Below are 24,743 nucleotides of genomic sequence, written 5' to 3' on the forward strand. Positions count from 1 at the left end.
AATAGTCAGTGTATTTTTATAGAAAAACATTTACATATTTATATATATAAAATATAATACATTTTGTTACAGTGTAGACGATATTGTAGTTTTTCCCGAGTACGTACATCATTTTCGTCTCTTTCTTTTCGTCGAAACACTGCACGCGCTCAATTGCTCGTGCGCACCCATTTATTTGTTTATTTTCACTTTTTTTTTCCCCCGCACTCTTTGTTTGTCCTTTTGTTCATGAAATACACAACAATTTCAGTTTCCCCTCAATACATTTTTTTATTTTTTTTCATTTCACTCCGTTCGTCGTAACTCTTGCGCAAACTGGGTCGCGGTACAAATCTATATAGGACCTCTTTCCGGGAAAACAGGAGGAGAGGACCGATAGGTGTACGTGTACATGATACATAAATATGTGTCTGAACAATAGAGCTGGAAAGAATGTATCGGTTCCTTCTCTTCTTCTTTATTTTCTTTTTTTTTTTCTATTTCATTCCATCGACTATTGCATCACACGCGCGTATGTGCACGCGTTTCAGGAGTGTTAGGGAAATCGAAGGAGGATCTGCAAATATTGTACATACAGGAGGGAGGGGACTAAAAAAGGGATAGTTTAACAGCAAAATCGGAGGGTAAGTAATAATTCGTGGATTTTTTTTCCTTCTCTCATCCTCTCCGTTTTTTTTTTTTTTTTTGTTACAACTACAGTTATTATTCTTCCTTTTCCTACATTACTATCACGGATCGCACGTTAAATCTATGACTATATACAGGGCTTTTTTTTTCTGTCTCCTTTATCGCTCTATTTACACTCATTCATACTCACGTCTCTCGCTCTCCCTCAATTTTACAATTACTTTTTCTTGACTTTTTTTGCTCTCACGCGCGCTTGCGATATATTCGTATCCTTAATATAATTTTTTCTTTTTTTTTACCATTCCCACGCTCTCATTCGACCTCTGCGTCGTCGAAGTCGATGTGCAGTACCTTTCTGTTACCCATCTATTTTGGTTCTGATAGAAAAAAAAAAAAAAGAAAAAAAATTTTGAAATAAATAAAAAATCAAACGCAAAACTAAAAAATACGGTACATCGACGATCGACAGACAGTATCGAGGCAATAATCACAACGCTCGACTTCGTAACCGACCTACAATCACCAACAAAAGGCCAAACACGCGCGTCAGTTTTTACACTCTGATATGTGTGTCGTATCCGAAATCGGAAGCGAAGAGCAGCGGAAATGAAACGTAAGGGCAGAGATCGGAGGGATTTTCGGGGGGGGGGGTGGACTGTAGAGGGAAAGAAAAGGGGAAGGAAGGCCTCTTTGCTTCTTTTTGTCGTGGATTGCAGGGAGAGGAGGAAAAGTTGACAAATCACTTGAAAAGTGTACCTTCAAATCGGTAATTGGTATTTTGGTTTACTTCCGTACGTTTTCGAAGCTACGCGCGTCGTTTGAGTGTTTGTTGGGCGATTGTAGGGACGAACTGGTTTGCAAATGATTCTTTTGTTTTGTCTGTTAAGAGCAATTGGAATCAGCAATTCGAGCTGCGTTTTCTTGATTGTTCTGGTCAATATCACCGACAGAATAGTCGTCCTTCTATCATTCCCCGTCGTTTCAAAATATCCCGTACCTATGTGACTTTTAGTAGCTTCTATCATTCGTCTTACTCAAATTTGAAACGCTCCTTTTTTTATTTTTCGAGCTACATTTTTCTCTATTTAATGGTTTGTTTGTTTCTCTCAACTACGTAATATACTCAAAGCTCTTTTGCATTTCGTAGCCGCTCGTCGAGAAAACACCTGCTATGACCCCATGGTGCGAGCGATGTTTCCCGTGGAAAATTATTGTTTCGAATTTTTTGTTAAAATAACTTTCATAAAAATACTATGTAGATATTATTTTTTTGTTTTTTTTCATCGTTTTCCTTCAAAAATAGTTAGGTGTGATGGGTGGCAAGCAAGTGTTACTTCGACGAACGCCAAGCACATCAGTTGGCTGATTCAACGGAGCCTATCACGCTACACACACAGACGTCCTCTATGACACCGACGAATAATCAGTATTAAATTGTAAAATATCAACTACGGTATGAGTTATTTTATCGATTCATTTTTTTTTTGTTTTGTTTATTTTTTTCTTCTTTTGTTTCTTCAACAACACATTAGATCCCGCCAAAGTTGACTATCAGAATTTTTTACACTTTTTATCAAACACCTCTTTGAGATAAACGATAATGAGTGTATGTATATATAAAATGAATCAATCGAGTGTTGAACGGACTTGCGTTTCTTCTTTTGGCAAACTTGGCTTTCTATGGGGTGCTGAACAAAATTTGATGAAAATTCATCGTGTCACTCGTACAACGGTGTATGTACAGTATTTTAGAAGTTGACGGAATTCCACGAACGCGTGGTCAAACCGGACGATAAACTTTTTCAATACAACCGAGGGCAGTTAGTTTGAGGAACACGTCATTTTTTACTATAATTAAAATGAAATGAAAAATTTGCATCTGTGCTGGTAATACACCGTACCTCAAAAAGGTCTAATTGTATGCAAACACACATATACAACGGACAGTGCAAGCACCACTAGAGAAGCAACGAAGTAGCGCACGATCGAGTGGATGACGAAAGTTTTGTACGATTAAAAAAAAAAAAAAAAAAAAAAGTTAGTTCACTTAACCAGCGATCGAGCGCTTCTTGCGTATCAAGTATCTCGAATTTGTTGGTTAAACGTTAGTGATTGCGTGAAAAAATACGCGAATATCAAACTTGAGTAAAAGCTGACGATAGAACATTTATTTTCATTACCTTTTCTTAAAAAATAATATCGCACGTGACTCCTTCTCTTTCAATTGCAAGAGAATCTTAAATAGGAATAAATAAACGCGTGTTTTTTCGCTCGCGAATCGTGTTAATATTCGTATCAATAATATTAATAAATCATTTACTCGTCATTAAATAATAATAATAAAAATAATCTGTACAGAACGGCGTGTAACGAGTATCAATGGAGTATGGGCACCGATCGATGCCCGGATCGGCTTCGATCGGTACTCACACTCGCTGTACCAAGAAAAATAGTGCCCAAGTGACCAGACAACGTGCTCCAGAGGCAAATTCAACATTTTATCACTTCAAACTGGAAATATATGGACACAACGAAAAAAAAAAATTGCCAATTCGATCTGATCACTCGAGCACATACCCCCCCCCCCCATTCGTAAACATTATATAACGCTCTCATCAGCAGTAAAGCAGTTGTTAGTCTCGCACTTTTCGAGATTATTAAATATATATATATATATATATGTATATTCGTAACATACGTTATATAGAATCCTAACCAGTAGTTAACAAAATTTACAATTCAAGTAGTTAATAATGATGATAATAATAATAATAATAATAATCATAATAATAATAATAATGATGATGCGAATAAAAAAAAAGGGAAGGAAAGAAAATAGAAAATACGAGAGCAGCAATGATAAATAACGACCGTAACGAGCGGTTCTACACCTCAACGAATCGAATCTCGAACAAGTCAAGTGTGTATATGCGTATGTAACACAAGTAATAATTTTTTGTGTGTACGTGTGTGTGTTTACTCGCTCACCAAGAGTTGCCTCCAGGCGGGTAGTAACGACGCCTTGCCGGGGCCCTCACGGTTGCATCTTCACCTGAGCGCCATGGCGAGTATCGCGAGCACCAGAACTACGGGGGCGCACCTAGCGACCGAGCCAGCGGCCAAGGAGGAGCCGTCGCTGCTGCGCAGCACCTTGTTCCGTACCAACTGGCCCCTTTCCACGCTGTTCGTCTCGTCGGCCTCGGTGCCCCCAATGTCCCGGTCCTTGTATAACCGGATCGACCAATTGTTGTGCTGCTTTTGCTCCCGGATGCACGGCACCGTCGGCTCCACGTACGGGAATATGATGCGCGGGTAGTGCGCCTCCACCGCCGTCTCGATCGTCCCCTTCGGGCTCGAGCACAGGGGCTTGAAGCTCCCCCGGTGCGTCGCCTCAGCGAACACCTGGAAGTTCGTCTGCCAGTCGTAGGTCATCAGGCGCTCCTCCAGGGTCATGCCCTTCAGCTCCACCGGCGACTTTATCCGCAGTGGCGAGGCACCTCTGCGATAGTTTGCAAAAAAAAAAAAAAAAAAAAAAAAGATAATCTTTATAACTTGCTGGCCACAAAAATGCTTGACGCAACATTAAAAGCTCGCTGCTGACATGAATATTCAATCATTGAAAGAAAAGTGGTTCGAGCGAAACAAAAACAAAGAAGGGAAAAAAAAAAAAAAAAAAAAAAAAACAATGAAGCTCGATCCGCACAGGTATAATGTATACTCACTCGAGTTCCTCGATGCCGAGGCTGTGAAGGACGGTGCGAAGAGCCGGCAGCGAGTAGCAGAGCGACAAATCGATCCTCGGGTAGTACAAAGCCGAGACCAGACAAGTCTCTTCCTTGGTCGTAACTCCGCCGAGCGTGATCGTTTGCCTTGTCCGGGACGAGTAGGTGCACTCTGCGATCAAGTGGTCGCCCTGCAACAACAATGGAAGGGGACAAGCGCGCCCATCCCCGAGTACGGTTTGTTATTTTGACAATTACTCCGGTGTCTGTTTACTCCACCCTCCCCTTCCCCCTTGTCTGTCTATCTGTCCTCCACTCTTCTCTTCTTTGCTACAAGTGCGTATTCGTACGCTCGTTGCGTGGACTAAACTTGATCGCGTGGAGTATTATCATACCACTCGTTGAGTGTGTATATATGCCCCAAAAAAAAAAAAGAGACTCACCGGCATGACTTTGACGGGCCTCTGTAGCCTCCTGAACTCCTGGTAATTCGGGTCGTAGCTCGAGTCCGCGGCGATGGGGGCCAGCTCCTTGCCGTCGCGTATCTGCCTGAGCCTGGCCTTCTTGCCGAGCTGGTGGGTGTGCATGACGACGCCGAAAACGTTGACACCCTTGTCGGGCAGCATCTCGCCGGTGCACCTCGATATGCAGTGGCCCTCGGAAATGACCTCGGGCTGGCCGGGGGGTATGATGTGCCGCCAATTGGGGTCGATGCCGATGCTGAGGACCCCGGCGTCGTGGGTCCTCAGTTTGTCGGTGTGGTAGAGCCGCAGGCCCGAGTTGTCGGTGACGAAAGAGTCCAACTGGGGGTTCGAGTAGTGGGTCTCGAGCATGTAGTAGCGCGGACCGTCGTACCCGTTGAGCGCGTAGCCCGCCTCGGCCGGGTAATTGAAGCCCTGGATGGTAAGGGGGAGAAAAAAGAGACACAACGCTGAGTTTGGATCACTCGATCTTCTCCTTCTTTTTTCTTTCTTTCTTCTTTAATTTGGTTTGGGTTTGGCCAGGTATATATAACATGCATGTGGAGTAACTTTGGGTGGTCTCTCTCTCTCTACGACGAATCGACACGGAGGAGGGAGAGCCAAGTTTCTTATTTTGCTTTCGAAGGGCGCGCGGGCCAATTATCGACACTGAGCTGTGGTTAGCGTCGCGAAATGATTTGTGGCTTGATTGAGACGACGCGTCGGGTATACGTATATATACCTACATACACGTGCTATACATCGTACTCACGTGCACTCGTATCGTTGCGCCTGATTAAGTTGGCTTGATAAATGAAGAAAGGGACGAGGAGGAGGTTGAAAAATAGGGCGAATTAGCATCGACGGGACGTTAGTCACCTGCGCGTCGTGATGGCGCTTCGGATGTTATGGTATGTATAATTGGCACGCGCCCGGTTGCGTGTCGATGCGCTTCGACTCTTAAGTAGGGGATTATTGAAATCGGGTCGTTGGGGGAGGCGGGGTCTTTTTTCCGCTCCTCGTCTTCGGCCACGCGACTATTTTTCATGGGTCGATCGATTAATTGGGCTGTACCTTTTTGCGCCCCCCAACGTTCGATGGGCTCAGGCTTTCTTGTGTTATTTATTGAAGGTACACCGACGTCGTGTGCGTGTGCTCGGGGTAGCGCTGGGGAATTTATGCGTGTCGTAACGAGTGTGCCTTACGTTTTGGTTATTAATAGCTGTCCGTTACACCGACTTATGGTTATTGATTGTCGGAGCATTTGTTAACTTCGTCCCTGTGGAGGCTGAAAACGTTGTTTCAAATTTACTCTCTCGGATGTTTATTCGCTTGACCTTAACTTGCATCATTATGTGTACACGACCATTTTTTTTTAGGGCAAAGAAATTTATTGAAGAACAAAAGAGAAAAGATAAACATGGCTGATTATGGCCATTTATTACGTATGAGTTTACCATTAGTTATCGCTACTTGCTAAATGAGTACTTGCTTGTTGTATGGTATATCTCACTGTCCAGAAAAATCCAGTCAGCAAACAATCGCAAAGGTTACAGTGTGACAAAAAATCGAAACGATGACATGAATCATGAGACTATTTCAGGAGAGACAGAGAAAGAGAAGTGCAACGATAACACAGTAAAAATAAGGTTTGCGACCACAATTTTGCGGTTGTTTGCTCATATATCGGTGAGTAGATATTACCTGCACAATGTTATTGCGAGTGTGCATAGATATTTACAAGTGATGTAGCAAGGTAGAGACTTGATGTTTTTTTTTTTTTTAAAGCTCGCAATTTTTTTTTCTTCCTCCGATGCTGTTTGTGTACGAGATCGGTTGTATCGTTTCCGAAGTGGGTTTTAAAACGCTGTGTTTACGGGTGGATTTTTTTTTTTATTGGCTGCTATCGCGGCGGTTTACACCACAGCTGACGTCTCCGCGGGCATATGTTACACGCACCAAAGAGCGGTCTTGGCAAAATAAAGGTGCAGAGTTTATCGGCGTGCGAGTGCGGAGTCAGCGAGACTCTTTTAAGACCCTTTCGAAACACATCATTATGGCGGGATGGAGAAAAGGAGCTCTGGTTGTTTGAATATGAATTATGAGACATGAAAAAAAAAAGATAGAGTCTGAATGGCGAGCAAAATTGTAAAGGTGACGGCGAGAAGCGATACCTCCGCTGACAGGATGCGGTGTATACTCCAGCCAAAGATGTCTCTATGCGTTATTAATGGCGCACATTAGAGGGAAATGGATTCCACGCTGAAAGGCATATCTATCCTTTTTCGCGATATAAAAAAAAACCTAACGGGGGTTGATGCACATTTTTCTCCCCCCTTTCATTCTATTTGGTTTCGCGAACTGACCTACTTGGAGATTTGTGTATGAAAAAACCGGTGGAAAGGAAAAGCACGCGCGTCTGCCTGGACTATTCTTTTTTTTTTTTTTTTTTTCGCGTACGATAAAAATACAGCGGTTCCTGTCAAACTCGGCCGAATATCGCGCGGAGCGCTGTCCGCCGTCAAAGGCACGAGTTTTTCACTCGATATGAACTTTCCGCCCACCATACACGTACAGGCTTTCCGATGCTGATTCGAGCGGTCTCCAGTTTTATTTTTTCCAAAACAAACTTCCTCCCCTGACCAAACAATTTGTCGCGCTTTGCTCAGTCGAGCGAAAAAGAAAAACCAAAAAGCGCAACTATCACCGAGGTTTAATTTAGATTTTTTTTTTCTAGAGCCGGTCACCCGGCATTCCTCGCCTTTTGCGGAAAAACAGGACGCGCTTCGATTAGCCGAGTGTCACCTTGGACCGGCTGCACAGGCGCCAGTCGAATACTAATCAGTGGGCAAACGCGAGAGAGAGAGACGGGGTGTATTACATACAATGATAATCAAACGGAGGACCAACCTCAGATCCCAGGCTCCAAGTGGCGGCGATGGTGTTGCACTGAGCGTGCAACCAGTCTACGGAGGAGCAGCTCGAGCCGTTGGTCCTCTTGGCCTCCTTGAGCTTCGTCTCGTTGCCCCGGCACTCGTACAGGGTCATGTGGTGGAGGTAGTACTCGTTTCCGGGTTGGATAACGGGCTCGTACTGCAATAGAGAGACGCACGTATAGTAGACATTGAGAGAAAATCGCACAAGCGAGGATGCACACGTGGAACATATATAGACCTCATCCTTCTCTTCTCCCGGCTCATTTGAATGCACATCGCCAGATCGGCACACGCTAATGAGACAGCCAACCAGCCTCCCGCGCTATTTACTCTTTCGTTTTTTCATATATCAATGGGATAATATGTATATATATATATATATATATATATATATATATATATATATATATATATATATATATATATATATATATATAGGGAAAGAGGAGCGCAGAGATGCATACTGCAGCCGCGAGTCGCTCAAGTTCAAGTGTATGCATTATTTATTCCGAGACTCGTCCAATTTAATCTCCGTTATAACTTTCCGTGGGACTGTGCATCTAAGGTATATATACATGTATACATCTTTGATTCATTACATTTTATATGTATAAGTACACGGGGGATAGCTATCTCCGCGACTGAGACAGTTTTTCCCTTCCACCGGGGGGGGTATAGGTCGTACATTATTTATTGGCTCGAGGCCGTGATCGATACCTTTCAACCCTCATCTTTTTTTTTTTTTTTTTTTTTTTTCGCTGATAACGACTTATCCCCAACACCCGTGTACCACAGTTTCCGAACCGATCATCATCATAATATAACGTATATTATATACATTGTACATAACGATCCCCGGTAACGACGAAACAATAAATATTTATCCCTCGCAAGCTCGACGATGGTATTTTTCCGTTAATTGGATTTGAATAATTATTTAAATCCCTGCGTCACGTATACAGCCGTCCTCGTCTCCCCCCCCCCTTTGGTGTCATTACGTTAACGTCACGACAGGAGAGAGAGAGAGCGTTTAATTCGACTCATTAAGAAAGTCTTCGGCATGGCAAATAAAGCCCTTCTTCCACCCCGCTCGTGGTGTACATACACTATAAAAGTCCAACGATGGAGCTACGTACACATATATATATATATATATATATATATATATATATATACACACAGCCAAAGGGAGGGAGATACGAGAGGGGGACTAACGAGCTATGGCCACAGCGTTTCCACGCAACTTTCCGTCCGCAGCGACAACAGCGGCGCAACTCCGTAGGGTGCGCGTATACCCACACATGCGTGTATATTATATATATATACACACACAGGGTCCAGGGTAAGGCTCGCCCGATCGCTAATCGGCTCGGCTTGTTTCGCAAGCCCGGCACGCCCGCACGTACCATTGAGTTTGCTCTCGTGCGAAAGGGCTCCCTCGTACCTGTGTGTATGTGTGTACAGGTATATACATATAGGGACGGGGAAACGCGGAAAAGCTCGGGAATTTCCGTGCCTCGGACTCGAGCGGGTACATGCATTTTTTAGTCGCGCAGGAGATAAACGTGATTGGGCGACGGTGTGGCTGTTGGATAAGCTTTGAAAATTTCGGTGACGACTGGCTGGCTTTTATTTTTGTTTTCATCAAACTTGTCATTTTTCTCTTACGAGCCGACGAGAAGAGAAGGGTTGAGGGTGCAATTGTAAAATTCACTTACCCTGACGACGTGGTGCTTGCGCAGAATTTTGGGCAGGGTAAAGACTCGGCACTGGAGCAGAGTGTCCTGGTCCATCGGCAGGCGGACCTGGAAAGTAAAACACCACGATTTAATATTCAAGTCGTCTTGCGTCTGTACACCATACGTGCACTTCGATTGGCATATTTATGCGGGTACATCTGGTTGTTTGACTTTGGTCTAAGTTTATTGGCGAATAGCAGAGCTTCGTTAATTATTATTAAAGCCCCTCCCTCTTGAGCTCTGCATATTCGTATGTTGTCTTCATAAAGTTCCGAGCGGTGACTAAAGTTCGGGTGACTAATTAATATTCTAATTAGATTCTGTCGCATCCATCTTTGGCTTTTGCGCGCAAATGACTCCCCGAACTCTTTGACGTTCGCACTCTTCTTTTGTATAGAAAAATCGGAAATTTCGTTACAACTGTTTTTCTGGTATTGCCCCAAGGTGACGACGAGAGTGTCTCGATGGTTGGATACGTCGTTCTCACAACTATAGAAAGAGGTCAGCGTTTTCTTTCCCCCACCCCCTTCGATCGACGTTCGTGAGCTACCATTTGGTTGATATTATTTTTCATAGTACTTCTTGGTGAATAAAGTATAAATTTTGCCACGAGCCTCCAGTACAAACGATTGACAACGCGATATTTGTCGACGTACAAGTTAATTCAGGGCTTCTCGGCATTATCTCTCGCCACGGTCGTTGTTCATTGGAGTCAACGACACGAGAAGTTGCTGCAATTGAAGAAAACGAGAAAGAAAAAGGCCCAAAGTAACGACCGAACAATGGCAACTCGCGCAAACACGAGTTGTCTCCCAGAGTGGCATTGCCTCACCGCGAGTCTCGAGTAGTCCCTTCGATTCATTAAAACGATCAATTACCTCATCGCTTATCCTCTTAACCGAGAAAAATAACCCACTGCGAACGAAAACCAGTATGAATCGCATCGCACGTTCCCTGTATTCCACGCCTACGTCCACAAATAAGAGAAAACTGGTGGGCGGTGGGGTTGGGCCCCTAAAAAACACCCTCCCGCGATATATCGAGCAAAAACCCGCGCGCCGAAGAAAAGCATTCGGGAGACACCCCGCGGCCGGCTTCTTTCGGCCGCCACATATTTTTCCTGGGCGCTATCTTCCGCCCGGGGGACCCGTTCGCTCGAGCGGTGGCGCTTCCGCGGATTTTTATCGGCCCGCCGCTTCTGCTGAATTTACGAGGTTATAAATCGCCGAGGGGGTGGAAAAAAATGGGGGAGGTTGCGGTGTCTCCTGTTGGCGCGAAAGCCCATTCGTTCATTAAGCGCGGGTTTGTGTGCAATCTGCAGGGCGTGGGCTGTTACAGTATATATGAATATACATGGCGGGGGTGCGTGAGCTTACGCGTTAATAAAGTGCGTCGGGGTATCTCGGCGTTTAAATCGCGTTCGGGGAGGGATGGAAGTTTTTTTTTTTTTGTTTCATGCGTGTGGTGTGACGTATCGAGGGCGAGGCAAACGGGGTCACGCACCTTTTTTGTTGGGGCGTGCAAGGGTTGGGTGACTCATGGATTTCTTTTTTTTTTTAAGCCCTTTCGACTCCATGCAGATAACGAGCGAATTTTAGTGAGCTACACGGTAATGAGAGGTTTTGCGTCATTCGAAGTGTGCTGAGAGTTGAAAGGGATTGAAATCAACAACGAGCGAACGCTTTGGTGTAAAAACTCGTGTAAAGGATACATATTTTTTTTCCCCCGCTCTGTTTGTAAGCTTCCGTTGGCGAGGATCGAGATAATATTATACGCATTCACGCAAGCGAAAATATAACGATGAATCGCACTAATGGCCATACACCTGGTATTCAATGAAAGCAATTGGGTCATCTCATTCAAGCAAAACTTTTCCGCAACGTAAACGTGCTTGCGCCCTTTTTTTTTCATACGCGATTAAAAAGCTATCCATAAAATTAAAAAACAAGACACTCTGCATTTGGGACACCTGTATAATATATACTTACGCGAGGTGTCGTGCAATTAGGCACTTTCGACTTTTCACTCGGAGGAGAAAGAGAGAGAGAGAGAGGCCCCAGTGCATACGTATACATACAACAGTTGGCGTGCGATGTTGAACCACGCAAGTAAGGACGATTAATTCCCAAGCCAGGCGCGATGCGACACTCCAGGGGTCTCCAAACTTCCCGTGTATACACGTGCGCACAGGTAGCGTGCTCGCGTTTGCACGTCACGCAATTTGCATTAGTGATTTCTTATTCTAATGCCCGAGAAGTCCGGCTCGGCGTCCTGCTCTCACCCACGGATATATATACGAGTACGGCGCACGAGAAAATTCGGCCCTACGTGGATTATCGATCCGGAAACGATGTCAATTAACGATGAGAGCTAGTTAATTGACCGCGGAACGCGATACGAGTTTCGAGGCCCTGCGCGACCAAGTAAACCGAGACCGTGTACGTATGTATATACGTGTACACGCAAAGGCAAATGAATGAGTAACGAGGAAGGGGCGTGTGCCACCGCGTAATGGCGCGCGATCGGTCCTTCTTGCGAATTCATAAGGCCCCGCGAAATCAAGTTTTCCCCCCCCACCTTGCGCGTATCCGTGTGTATACTCCTTTGTTTAAAGTTTCATCTCTACGGGGGCTGTTGAGGTGTGCGATAAATAATTCAGGGCTCTTTTAAAGTCACTCTGCACCTATCGGAAAAACAAGAAGGAGGAAAAAGGTTAATGAGGCGCGGCGTTGCATCACCGTTTGTTGCGCCACGGATTACAAGGTCCGTGTCCTCATCGCCGGTCGATCGGATTAATTTCGAGCCCTGTGCGCCATCCACGGGTTAATAATAAAGCCCCGCGGGTGAGGTTCGCGTTAATTGGCGAGGAGCCGGTGCTAATTAAAACATCCTAATTGTCCGGCCTTCCTTGGGCCGAGCGCTTCTCCGCGTTGTACACACATTATACTACCGTACCGATGAATATTAATTTTGTCGCCGGGCCATTGTCGCGCCCGCTCGCCCGATTGATCGGCTAGTCGAGCACGTGTGTCATTACCTGTGGGTGGCTGTGCTTTGGCTTGACGTTAAATTCGATTCGAAAATAATTACACGGCTACGCGTCGAAGGGCTGAACGCACGTTTTAATTACTTCGTTACGTTTCTCCCCCCTCCTTCGTTGTTTTGGTCTTCAACGCGTGCTCCCACTTTGTCCTTTTCGGGGGATAAATCACGCAGAGAGCCATATTACAAGCGAAAAAAAAAACGGTATCTCTCACCTGTTCGTTGAATAGGTCCCAGACGTGGAGCACTGGCTCGGGTTCCTGCTTCTTGCTGCCGCTGTCGCCCATCGCGGGGCTGATGATACCGGCGATCGGACGGCTGACGCTGCGCCGCGGTTGGACGTCCAACTGGACGAGGTAGAGCGGTCGCGTGCCGCGCACCGCGCCCTCCGACGGGAGGACCCCGGCTGCTGACGCCGGCTCATCCACGTGGTACTGCCAGACTACCTGAAGCGTGTCGTTCTGAAACATAATGCATGGAAACTGGTTAGATTCAAGGGGTTACTGTATTTACGAATTTGGGGTGTATAGTGTTTGGCGAGTGGTATATTTTGATTTTACTTGGGATGTATTTAGAATTTTTTTTTTCCCGTGTGGTACACTTGCAAAAAGGACACTGCCGAGCAACGCAATGTACAAGTATATTATTGTACAACGTGTTTCAAAAATCTTTTTCTTTTATTTGCTTCTTACTTATACATGTCCGTGTGCGCGCACTGCTGCGCTGATTACTGCGTATTGTTTTACCCTGAAGGTACTCTCGTTGGAGTCGTAATTTTGCAATTTTGCACTCTAAAAAAGCTATGTATACGTACCCGAAATGGAGCTAGTTTTACGCTGCAGCAGATCTCGCGTTTTCTTTTTTTCAATTTTTTTTTTAATTATTCAACTCTGGAATTTTTCAAAGTGCACCTCTCGTCGCTGGCTAGTTTTTTTCTTTTGTCTTTCCAATTAAGTCTGACTCTGACGTATGGAAAAGAGTTGAAACGCTGAATAATTATTTTTCGTTGTATCTTTTCAGACAGCGAGAGATTTTCCTCTCGATCTGCAGGAACAAAAATCTAATTCCAGGCTGAGATATTATGAAATATCAAATACGCACCGAGGGAACGAACAAAGCCTCGAATCACGTGGTTATTTATACTAGTGAAATTTACGTTACTGAAATCGTCAGAGTGACTGGTTCAGGTAGAATATGGAGAGAAGTGAGAAAAGGCATTTTAAGGTCGAGTCCTCGATATTTAGCCTTAAATAGGTAGAACTGAAAATCATGAGGCGGCCGCTAATATTTGACGCTACGCAATCAGTAACGACAAACTGTAAGCCATCTATATCTTTGAACAATTTTTTTATTTGCTATTTTAAATAAACTCAAAGGCGACTGTTAACCCAGAAAATGTGTGCCCTTTAAGCTTAAACAATTAGCTCCTTTTGACTAAAGGTTAGCTGCTGAGCCGCAGCCAAGTCCTGGCCTGATTCTCGTCGCCTATCCTCCTTTTTTTCTCGGTACGTTCTTTGCTGTGTCGGCACGTTTTTTTCTCGCAAGTGCGGCAAAACGGGAGCAGGAGCCTGCATTTAAAATTAAAGAAGAAAAGAAGGAAAAGTGGAAGAAAAAAAAAAAGAAAAAGAAACTGCCGGATTTTTACCGCCCGCTCCCTTGAAAAAGTTTTATTAAAGGCTGAAGGAGGCAGAAGAGGGCAGAAAATGTGCCAGTGCGCGTGTGTATTGTATGAAAAAAAAAAAAAAAAAAAAAAAAAAAAAAAAAAAAAAAGAAGGGAGAAAAAGTGAAGAAGAGGAGAAACTTGACAATTACCACGAGCTTAAAACGAACAATTTCACGCTAATCGCCGGCTTTTTTACTTTTTTACTTTTTTTTTGTCCTCATATTCTGTCCGTGAAAACGTGTATCTCCTGCAAATTGTGAAAACGAGCTCTATTTCTCGTGTTGACGTATACGCGTGATTTACGTTAAATTAAGCTCTTATTGCCACTCTTTGAACACCGGTAACGCAAGGGAGATGGAAATAATGTGGTCAAAGTTCTCAAATGATCTCATAAATATTACCGCGACACCAATGTAACTTGATGTAAATATTTGGGTCCACCCAATTTTTTTATTTTTTTTTAATTTCCATTGCTTCGCGTGAGCATTTGTACGTGACCCATGAAAATCATATCACCATGAAAGGACCAGAAATCATGAATCGAAGGTGCTTGATAAACAGAAGAATATTCGAAGATGGGCTTACCAGGACCCGGAATTCATTCGAATCAAATTAGGAAATAGCGCTTGGCTGGGAGCCCATAACCAATACACCCAAAGATATGGTATATTTTCCAAGTAACGCGGAGGTGGGTATGTCTTTGTTGCAGGGAAAGAGGAAGACTTTCATTGGAGAGCGATCTTTTGATATGAAATTGTGAGAGGAGAAGGGGGACACGAGATGAGGTAGCAATGTCGGGATAATGAAGACAACGAACCGGAGGAGACACGGAGCGGAAGGTCGAAAGCCTTTCGAGACTACAATGGCTGACGTTCCCCCTGCACGTCTCGTATACCCGTGAGTATATATTATTATCTCTTCGCTCTTCTATTTTTTCGGTTTCCGGAGTGAGGCACCTATACAGCACCGGGCGTGTATATTTGTCGTCCCAGATACAACAGATTTATCGCGAGGCGAAGGCAGAAATTAGACAGGGAACTCCTATCTTTGCCCATGTGTGTACAGATAGAGACTTCACACATACACATACATGTAGCCGAGGCAATCCAATCGGCAACGGGTATCGCAAAGCCAATAAAGCCGACAGGAAAAGAAAAAAAATTATCTTCCTTTACTTTCTTTATCTTTCATTACTGGTAAACTCTTTCGTGAAAAGTAATTTCACGTTGTACGTACTCATCCACGATATGGTACTCAAATTGTCACTGTTTGTAATGCCCAAGTCTCACAGGTATCAGGAATATGTACACATTTGGAAAAAATCCAAACAAATAAGTACCTTTGCTCGTCGAAGGATGGGGCGGAAAAAAAAATAGTCACCAAAGCGCCCGCCCATTGGTGCAGCCACAAGGGGAGGTATTACGTGGACTTTAATACCGCTAAGGGAGCCCTCGAGAGAAAGAGTTCGTCGTCCGCGACGGTGCTAGAGAAAAGCCGCGGCGACGGATCGATGACGAAAAGCTGGCGAGCGGTGGCTGGGACTTTCGAAGAAAAAGCCGTATCGGCGCCGCAGACGGGGAAAAAGAGCGGCTTACGGGTCGCGCTCGCTGCAGTGCATTATTTACGCGATGCGCGGAACTTGAGTTTTATTCGAAAGGTACGGGTGCCCCTTTATCGATGACGACATCGATCGCGTAAGAGGAGGAAGATGCGACCTCGAGTAGGAAAGATGAGCTTTTTTTTATACTCCTCGACTGACAATTTGGCATCTCGTAGGAGGATACGTAGTAGACACCCTTCCATTCATCAACATCGAGGAGTCAATTGTGCAACGATTATTACATACCAAGCACGTACAGCCACCCTTGCCCCCTTTCTTTTTTCTGTCAGAGTCTTTTGGTTTTTCAGTAAAATTTCACCATCCGTGGGCCCGGAACGCGCCTGTATTGCGCCACACACAGGGACCTGATATATCTCCCATACTGCGAGCACATTAGCCGCAAAATTTCGAAGCTCACGCTTGAATTCCCCTCCTTTTGTCTCCGTATATGTTTCGTGCACAATAGTCCCACTGCTCCTTTGGAGGAGTTAATACGCGCACAAAGGCCCCAACCTCGACACTCGCGAAAAAGTTATTTTTTCCCAACTTGTATCGACGTTGTAATCAAAGATCGAAGCCCAATTATAATTACATTATAAATTCCAGCACGAGGCACGATAGGCTATTACGTCGGTGCTGTGCAACGTTACAATTAAAGTGAGTCCCTGTACACGGTGTGCCCGAGACCCGAGGATGGATGCCATTACCCGTCTCGGCTATCGATCTCTCGACATGCCGGTTCGGAGAGACGACAAAGATACGGCATGCACCGGGGCAGGGGTCGATATTTCATATCGTACCATCGAGAGATGGAGGGGGAAAGGGTGACAAAAAAACTGAAAACATTTTTTTTCACTTGCTCTCAGCTGTTGCACACTCGAGTCAGAGTTTGACTACTCCACCCACCGATATCATTCGTATGCATATTTTGCGTGTTTTTTTGCAAGAGACCAGAGTTGCTGCTGGTAACAGTAAATGGCTATAGTATCGGTGCTCGATTTCAATTCAGCGTCGCGCAGAAATCGATCCATCGGATTTCTCCAACTTTTGCAACGAAATGTATAATACATTGTTGCGATCTTATTCCGATACGTGCACCAACACAGATATATACACGAGCGGACGCCGTAATAGTGAGAGAGAGAGAGAGAAAAGAGGAAAAACGGAGCTGGCAGCGATCCAGGCGTCGAAAGCTCCATGCGTGATTTGTTATGACGACGTGCGTATAAGAGCAAGAAAAAGCAATTTCCTATCCTATAGCTTCGACCTTTTTTTTTCCTTCTTTTTTCGCGGAGGGGGGGGGGAATACCGTCGCCCAGACTTTTATCGTGCCGTTATATCGCGTCGAGCAATTATTCGCTGATTCTCTTCCTGGCGAGTTGACAAATTCGTTTTTAAAACCGTTTGGACTCCGTTGCGCGCTCCATATCTACCTGTAATTTTTTTTTTTTTTTCAATTCCATTCATGATAAAAAGCACTGGCTGCAGTGCTTGAAATTCGTCCATTAGAGGGAAAAGCAGAGATAACCACTGATAAGTTTATCTTGTACAAAACGTTCCGGAGTTTATTTATTGTCCCTGCAAGTACCGATTTTTGTAAAATATAGATTTCCACGATATCCGTTTTTTTAATCATTAAAACCCAAACGAGCATGAGGGTAAAATATTTCAGCTAAACTATTTATACAACAAGAATCACTAAACGAATGAGAGTAATGAAATAATGGCAATTTTACGTCCAGCTTATTATCCGGTCTATAACATTCCGGACAGGAAATTTTGTTTTAATCGTTTGCCATACATATAGCGCACAAGCGAACGGTGTTGGTCAATTCACCCGAAGTGGTCGTCAGCAACGTTGTCCACCCTGACATCGTAATAAATATGTTAGTCACCGCGTGGACAAAAAAAAAAACACGTATCCATTCAGTCCGTACCGCATAATAGAATAGGGCTACCACGCCACAGATGAATAATGTCGTTACAACAAATTGAAATTTCCAAGTCCGAATTGATGATTTATAAGCACCACGCGATGCATGTACACGCCGTGTACTGCACGTTGAGTGACACACGCTCACGCTTACTTGCTTGCGTATGCGAAAAATACCGAGTAACATTATATAAATTTTTTTTTTTCCATCCTGCAGAGATACGTACACCTTTATTTACCGCGTGGGGCTTTATTACAGAGTGTATAACCCAACGTTGTATAGCGCGAGCTCGGATTTTATTGCTCAATCAATTAGCGTTATTTCTCCGACGTGGGCGTACGTGTACATGGGAGCAGTTCGCCTGGTATTTTCAGTACTCGGACGATGAGTAATGAGCGACCATAGATTTATTGAGCACGACGATAAGGCTTGCACTGCTTTTGTACCGATATCGCAATGCGTCGTTCGACCGGTGTTTGCGCAAGATTAGCACGCTGTACAGCTAACGTTTGAGCATCCATTTTTATTTGTTCTCACGATAAAAATGATCATGCGATCCTTCTTTTGCGAGTTATGTGGATACTATTACTTTGCTTACTTTGTTCTGTAGTCGTTAAATTTGTTGGATGACAAGATATGACCACCAATGGACTCTTGAGTTTCAGAGTTGTTAGTGGACTATCTTATAAGTGGGCAATAGGCTTACGCCTGCATGTCAGGATTGCCGGTACGGCCCATGAGAAGATCAAACTCTTCAAGTAGCATCACATGTATCGCAAATAAAATAAAATTCATGCCAAGTGGATGGTTGGAGAGTGAATCTCGATCTATCGATGGGCATAGTTGGACGAGTTTATTTACTCTGATATTCCTGGTTCAACAATAGTGTTGGGAGTTATTTTTGTATATTTTTTGTCAATACTTCAAAGCCCACTATGGTGTCCTCCTCTGTGGTTCCATCACGTAGCTTCAATAAATTTAATTCCACTTTACTTAACTCTTGTACCCGAGACTAACACCTCATTTCCCGATGGTTCGTAAAGTGCTGACCAAATTTGGTCTTTATAGGTCAACTGCAGACCCTTCGCCACCCCATTATCTGACCTCTTTTTCTCCGACCCTCTCCTACTTCGGGGGTGAATAACCTTCGCAATTGGTCCCCTGGGAAGGGGACATCTCCGTTGGTAATTGTCAATGAGAGTCGTCTTTTAGAAATTACCCGCTTTTCCGTTATAAAAAAAAAAACCTAAAACAAAGCCTACAGTTTTGGCGTCAGTACGAAACTGCGTGAACATTCGCACAAAGTAAGAAAAGACGTATAATCAAGGCCCATCAGTTCCACATCTATCTTTGCCATTTCCATGCTTCCATTTATGTGTCCCTCCTCAAGTGACTGTGTATACATGTACCAGAGCAAAACCGGTCTCATCTTCCCTTTTGCGCATCAGCAGCAACACGAGCCTGCACACACGCGCGACAATGTAAAAAACACCATCAGCCGCGTAAAGGCCTTTTTCCTGGTGCAGAAATAAAGCACATAACAGCACTGGTGTCCGCGAAACATCCCCAGATTACATCCTCGCCCGATGTATACGATGTATATACGTGCCCGTCTCCGCGGTGCATACACAAGCGTAATTGAATTGCGCAATTGGAGGACGCGTTGGCTTTTAATTGAGCATTCCTCCGAATTAACGAACTTTTTTACTCGTAGCCAAACAGGATTTTCGCCGTTTCGAAGGGACGCGGCTTTTTGGCGGAAGTGTACACGGTGCGAACGGTATGTAAACAGAAAGCCAAGAAGATTATTTATCACTGATGTGCGGGTTTCTTCCTTCAGTGCATTTGGAGCGCCCTTTGATTGAAAAACATACACAATTGGATGGCTCTTTTTTTTTTTTTGTACCGGTAACGGTGTTTTGTGTATGCAAAAAAGCCAGGGATTCACCCGAATGAAGATTACTTTGGAAACGTCTTCATAATTGGATCCACTGTCTTTATCCTTGTGAAGGAGTTTTGAAAAGTTCAACAAAAGAGTCCGCCTAAAAGTTTTTATCTTCCTGTCAATGTCCCGCAAAGGAGATAATTGCCATTAGCCGAAACGAAATCAATGCCTACTCGCGATGTACATAAAACTCCGGCACAAGGAAGAAGAAAGACTCTAATATCACGTAGACCTGTACTCCATGCAGTGTATATAATCTAAGACGCTTTTCTAAAATCGAACTTGGGACTTTTAAAAAGTAATTAAGCTCCCAACGAGTCTCGGGTAATTGTCAATCGAGCTTCGTTAAATTTTAATTTTCCCTGGTTCTCCTTCCGCCTCGAAAACGAGCGATGGAACGGGGGGGAAAAAAGTTTCGCTCGCGAAAATTCGATTACGCTTTTTCCAGACCACCGCCACCGCTTCTGCAGCTTCCGAGAGGTTATGCCGTTTTCCTTCTTTTTTTTCCCACCAGAAAGAGAGCCCTCGAATTCTCAAACGACCGACTAATGCGACGATAAATCTCCCGCGAGTCTCTCTTCCACTCCAGTTTCTCTTTTTCCTCATTGCACTCCTTTTCCCCCCCTTTTTTTTGGCACTCGCGAACTCTCCCGCGAAAACGAACTCTCCGAGTACACGATACCCCGCGTCTAAAAGTGAAATGTCGGTCGTTACCCCCTTCCACCCCAGTTTCGAGCTTTCGATATACCGACTCTTGTCATTAAGAGCAAACAATAGACCGTACTTTGCATGCGATTGCTTTCAAGTACCAATTCTAATTCGGCTCTGATTAAACATCCGCGCTTGCAGTACATCGATTGCTATACGACAATAAGTTACACCTGCTCTCTATCGTCAAAGAAGGTTTCATTTTCCTCCACACGTGCAGCCGAAAAGTTCTCATCCGAGCTGCCTTAATTCCGAATAAACGTAAAAGGAGCAATTTTTCCTCCGGCGGGTGCCCAGCTTCCACTCCCGGGTCCAGCAGCGGTAGGGGAAAAAAAAAAGAGTTTCACGCCCGCTCGCCAAGAGAATACGGAAGGAGGCTCCGGGAAGGAAGGGAATGCCCGGCAAAATTGACCCAGAAAGCAAAAGGAAGGAGATGCCCTTCTACCCATCACGAGCGCATGTGCCTTTGGAAAAAAAAGGTGCAGTCCAAGAGTTTTGCTGGAAGGGCTGGTGCAACACCTGTGCGCCCTAATCCCGATTCGTACGACTGTGAGATGGGTTCAATATGCGAGAGGAGGAACAGCAGGACGACGAAGATGATGATCGAAGTGCCCCGATTATCGGGGTGTGCCCTACGTGACTCTCTCCTATCTCCGTCTCCATGCACATAAACATAACACCGAGGGAGGGACGGAAGGAGTTGTCGAAAATCGAATTCGGGGAGATCTCCGCGTCGCTATCATCAGCCGGCGCTGAGAGGGCGGGATTAGAATTGAAAAGTTCCTATTACCGGGACTGTACGTCCATGTATGCAGCGGGGGCCGATGGGAGTTGTTTGATTGGATCTCGGTGCGCGTCCGGAGTTCGTGGAGGGAGAAATTTTTTGTACGGGGGCACTGCTGGATTAATAAAATTTCGTAACTTTCTGCTCTTGGTTGTTTACAATCCACTTTGTGAAGGATCGAGGGAAATTGGTTGGAAAGTAGCTTACAGATAATATGCACGGGGGAGGAAAAATTGTTTCCACGCCGAGTAGTTGTCCCTCTCTCGCGATGATCGATCGGGTACGCGTCAATTTGCACGTCTTTAGTAAAGTGACCAGTAGTGTATAATATACAGTTGCAAAAGAATCATCCATCATCGGCGTGGGTTTCTCTATCGATTCTGGTGTTTTCTTATTATACGCACGCCAAAATACCAAACTCTTAGCTAAAGTCGTACAATCACCCAAGAGAGAGAGAGAGAGAGAGCGAGAGAGATGGGGGTTGAGCGATTAGTGAGCCGAACTCGCTCGAGCGAATTATAACGATTCCGTTCCCACGGAAAAAAGGGGTAGGTATAGCTTTGGAGTTGAACTTGCGATATCGATCGCGTACAGCCGTTTTCTCATCCCCTTTGTATTTACACGCACTACTTTGGCCTCGTTTCGAGAGACTCTTCATCCTCGGGGTCGGGTCCCATTGTTTATGGACGATCGCACCCCCCAATCGATGATTCGCGCCCTCCTCGGAATCACTAAGCAGCCAACAAAACTCTCCCTCTGTCTTCCAGACGTACAAAAGTTACACGCGTTGCCTACGCCTCCCGTTTTGTTATTTTTATCGTAAGCCGTGTGGGTATATATATGTATGCGCATACGAATAAACACGAAACTTTAGCCATTAAGCTCGAGTCCCGGTAAACTCGCACGTGTGTGTATGGAAGGGGAGACCGCGAGACTGGTATCGTCAATAGTCATCGGAAAACTTAATTAACACCCTTCCCCTGTCCATACAATCATTGACGCGGTTCCCCTTGTCTAGCTCATTTTTCTTCCAGAGTTGTTTCTCGAATACACGCGCGATTGCAAGCCATGGAGTATCTTGTCACTCGTATCGCCCTCCGAAAGTTACGAGGAGCATCCATACGAAAGTTACACTGCACATTACATTCATTATGTTTCGACGTGGCCTCTTAATGAGCATACACATCAGTGAGAACAAAACGAGTGAAAGCTCCCCGCGAGGGGTGTATTTTTGCGAGTACGCCACAATGTGTGTGCATACATGTATATATTTTAAATGAGTTTATCGCGCAAAAACAAGCCATGAAAGTTCAAAAGTAGTTAAGCTTACTTTAAAAATTACTTCCACTCCCAACCCACCCCTCCAGCCCCTCGTTAAGGGGGAAAAAGCTCGCTCGCTCACGTTTTATTATAAAACTTTCCGAGACTCCCAGCAGCATCGTTCTCGTGTTGTCACGCTTGATTTTACCCTTTTTACCTCTACACTTACCCTCTGGTTTTTTTCCTTTTTTTCATTTCCGCAGTCATTTCGTTCGGCTGATACGAGCTCCGAGCCAGCAGTGCATTTATTATCTCGCGCATTAGGAGCTTTGCGAGTGCGTCGCTCGTTTTAGCGGGGAAATAAAAACGATACTAGAGGGGAATGGGTATTTCACGCGTGTTGGGCTCATTAATGCGCGTGGGGCTAAATATTGACTCTGTGAAAAAAGCTCGGAGCTTTTCGTCCACGAATGACGTGGATTTTTCCCTATCTCTGCTCCGTGTGCGATTGCTTCGAAGGGCTGCCATCAGGAAACAGTTGACGTTGCTTTTCAGAGCTTTAAGCTGGGAAATTTATCCCCGAGCTTTTTTCGCCGCAATTCGGACTGTGTGTTTCAAAGCGAGTCCTCGTTTTAATAATAATCAGTTGACAGATCCAACGTTGCGACAGAGACAAACTCTCGTATAATTTAAGCTCGCTTTGGCGAAAAAATTAGATCGTACCAATGGACTGGCTTTACGTATTCGCGATTGTGTATTCAGTACGCAGGGTGAACAAGAGGTCGTAAATAAAAGTGGAAACAGTAGCAGTTGGTTAATGCTATATACGATCGAAATAGGCATTTAACTGTAACTCCATACCGTGCCCGTACTCTTTTCCTCATTTTTGCATCGATCCTCGCCTCCCCCCTTTGAAAGCGATTTAAAAATAATCCATCTGCTCTGCTATCAAGCGTAACACGAGAAGCGATTCCGAATATGAATCGTGCGCAAGAGTTGACTCAGGGCTATAATATGTGCAGGAAAAAAAAAAAAAAAAAAAAAAACGGGGGTAAGTATAATTCCCGACAAACCGCGACCGAGCTTTTATACTCGGGGACAATTTTCTTACGTCCAACTCGCTGTTTTTCTTTTAATACACGGAGGCACCGGCGAGTTTTATTGCCTCTCTAATTCACGTGTATTAAAACTCTATATACGTAGGTACACTTTGGTGATTCTTTTGTTTGTTTTCTCTCTCCCTCTCTCTCGCGATTACCGAGTGCGCGTCTCTTTGTTGGCACTACGTTTCGTTACGCAGCTGTGTATTTATCAACCTCATCGGAAGAAAAAAACAGAACTCACCCAAGTACTTTAAAAGTAATTTCAAAAGATTGTTTTGGTTACTCGCTCTGGCTGAGCTTTCGTAAACTCCTTTTTATTACTCGAATCATCGACTCTGCCCACTGCTGTACGTTCGTTTGCTCTTTATCTCTCATTTTTTTCCTTCACCATCAAAATAAAAAGATTAATTTCCATGTTTCAGGCACATTTGTCACCATTTGGGATTAAAGCTCTCACCGAGAAATTTTCAACTCTGTCAACGCAGCCTCTTTTTTTCATCCCCTACATCGTGGATGTTCAAGCTTGCAGCACACACAACACTGTACTGGTTATAGGTTTCTATACATCATAGCACGGACCCTTCGGGGGATTTCAAGGAGAGTGTGTACTCAGTTATCAACGGAGCTCGGAGCCAACTCCTCCTCGACGGGTACACGTGTACCCCCGATGCTCTCGTCGCGTACCTAATACTCCTCGAATCGCTCTCTGCTGGATCTCTCTCCCCAACATCGTCTGGATTTCAAGATGACAACGAGAGCCGCGAGTCTTTTTCAAACATCGCTGACCTCCCGCTCGTACAACTGCAGTGAAAGCTCTGCTAACTCACGTCAAGTTATATACACTGCCCTAGGAAAGGATCCCTGTGAGGGCGAGCAAACGAGTCTTGAGTATTGTAAGAGAGAAAATAAAAAGCTTTTTTTTCGCTGTCTTTCTATGTCGTGCTGACGCTGCTGGTATACACAAAGTATAACTTTATTGTCTCCTGCCTCGATATCCTGGACACGAATTATTTATGCTAGTGTACCGTTTTCGTTACGATTGTAAAGTAAACGAGCACGAGCTTTCGAAAGGGAGAAAGGAAAAAAAAAAAAAATGAATATGGGTCGAGCCCGTTTCACGCGCCATTAGTAGGCACGCGGTCGGTATAATTGCGCGTAAGCACGCGTGTCCCGATAAATGGCTCGTTAGCCGTGTAGCAGAGAGATATCAAAAACCGCA

At 44.6% G+C, this 24,743-nt stretch overlaps 1 protein-coding gene across 3 annotated transcripts in view; it reads right to left on the reverse strand.

Annotated features, from left to right (window-relative positions):
• Nucleotides 1–71: 71 nt before the first annotated feature.
• The window catches only part of olf413 (DBH like monooxygenase olf413), a 119,506-nt gene continuing 94,834 nt past the window's right edge, over nucleotides 72–24,743 (reverse strand). For all 3 annotated transcript variants that reach the window (XM_089598259.1, XM_014353112.3, XM_089598260.1), the window contains exons 4-9: nucleotides 12,743–12,988; nucleotides 9,465–9,551; nucleotides 7,721–7,903; nucleotides 4,793–5,245; nucleotides 4,350–4,540; nucleotides 72–4,126 (exon numbers count right to left, since the gene is read on the reverse strand). In XM_089598259.1, the coding sequence (XP_089454385.1) occupies nucleotides 3,676–4,126; nucleotides 4,350–4,540; nucleotides 4,793–5,245; nucleotides 7,721–7,903; nucleotides 9,465–9,551; nucleotides 12,743–12,988 (1,611 nt within the window). In that variant the 3' untranslated portion in view covers nucleotides 72–3,675. The remainder of the gene's footprint in view (nucleotides 4,127–4,349; nucleotides 4,541–4,792; nucleotides 5,246–7,720; nucleotides 7,904–9,464; nucleotides 9,552–12,742; nucleotides 12,989–24,743) is intronic.

Source organism: Copidosoma floridanum, unplaced genomic scaffold, assembly GCF_036245765.1.
Source record: "Copidosoma floridanum isolate Cflo_tuat_1 unplaced genomic scaffold, Cflo_Japanese_pri ptg000006l, whole genome shotgun sequence".
Taxonomy (NCBI): domain Eukaryota; kingdom Metazoa; phylum Arthropoda; class Insecta; order Hymenoptera; family Encyrtidae; genus Copidosoma; species Copidosoma floridanum.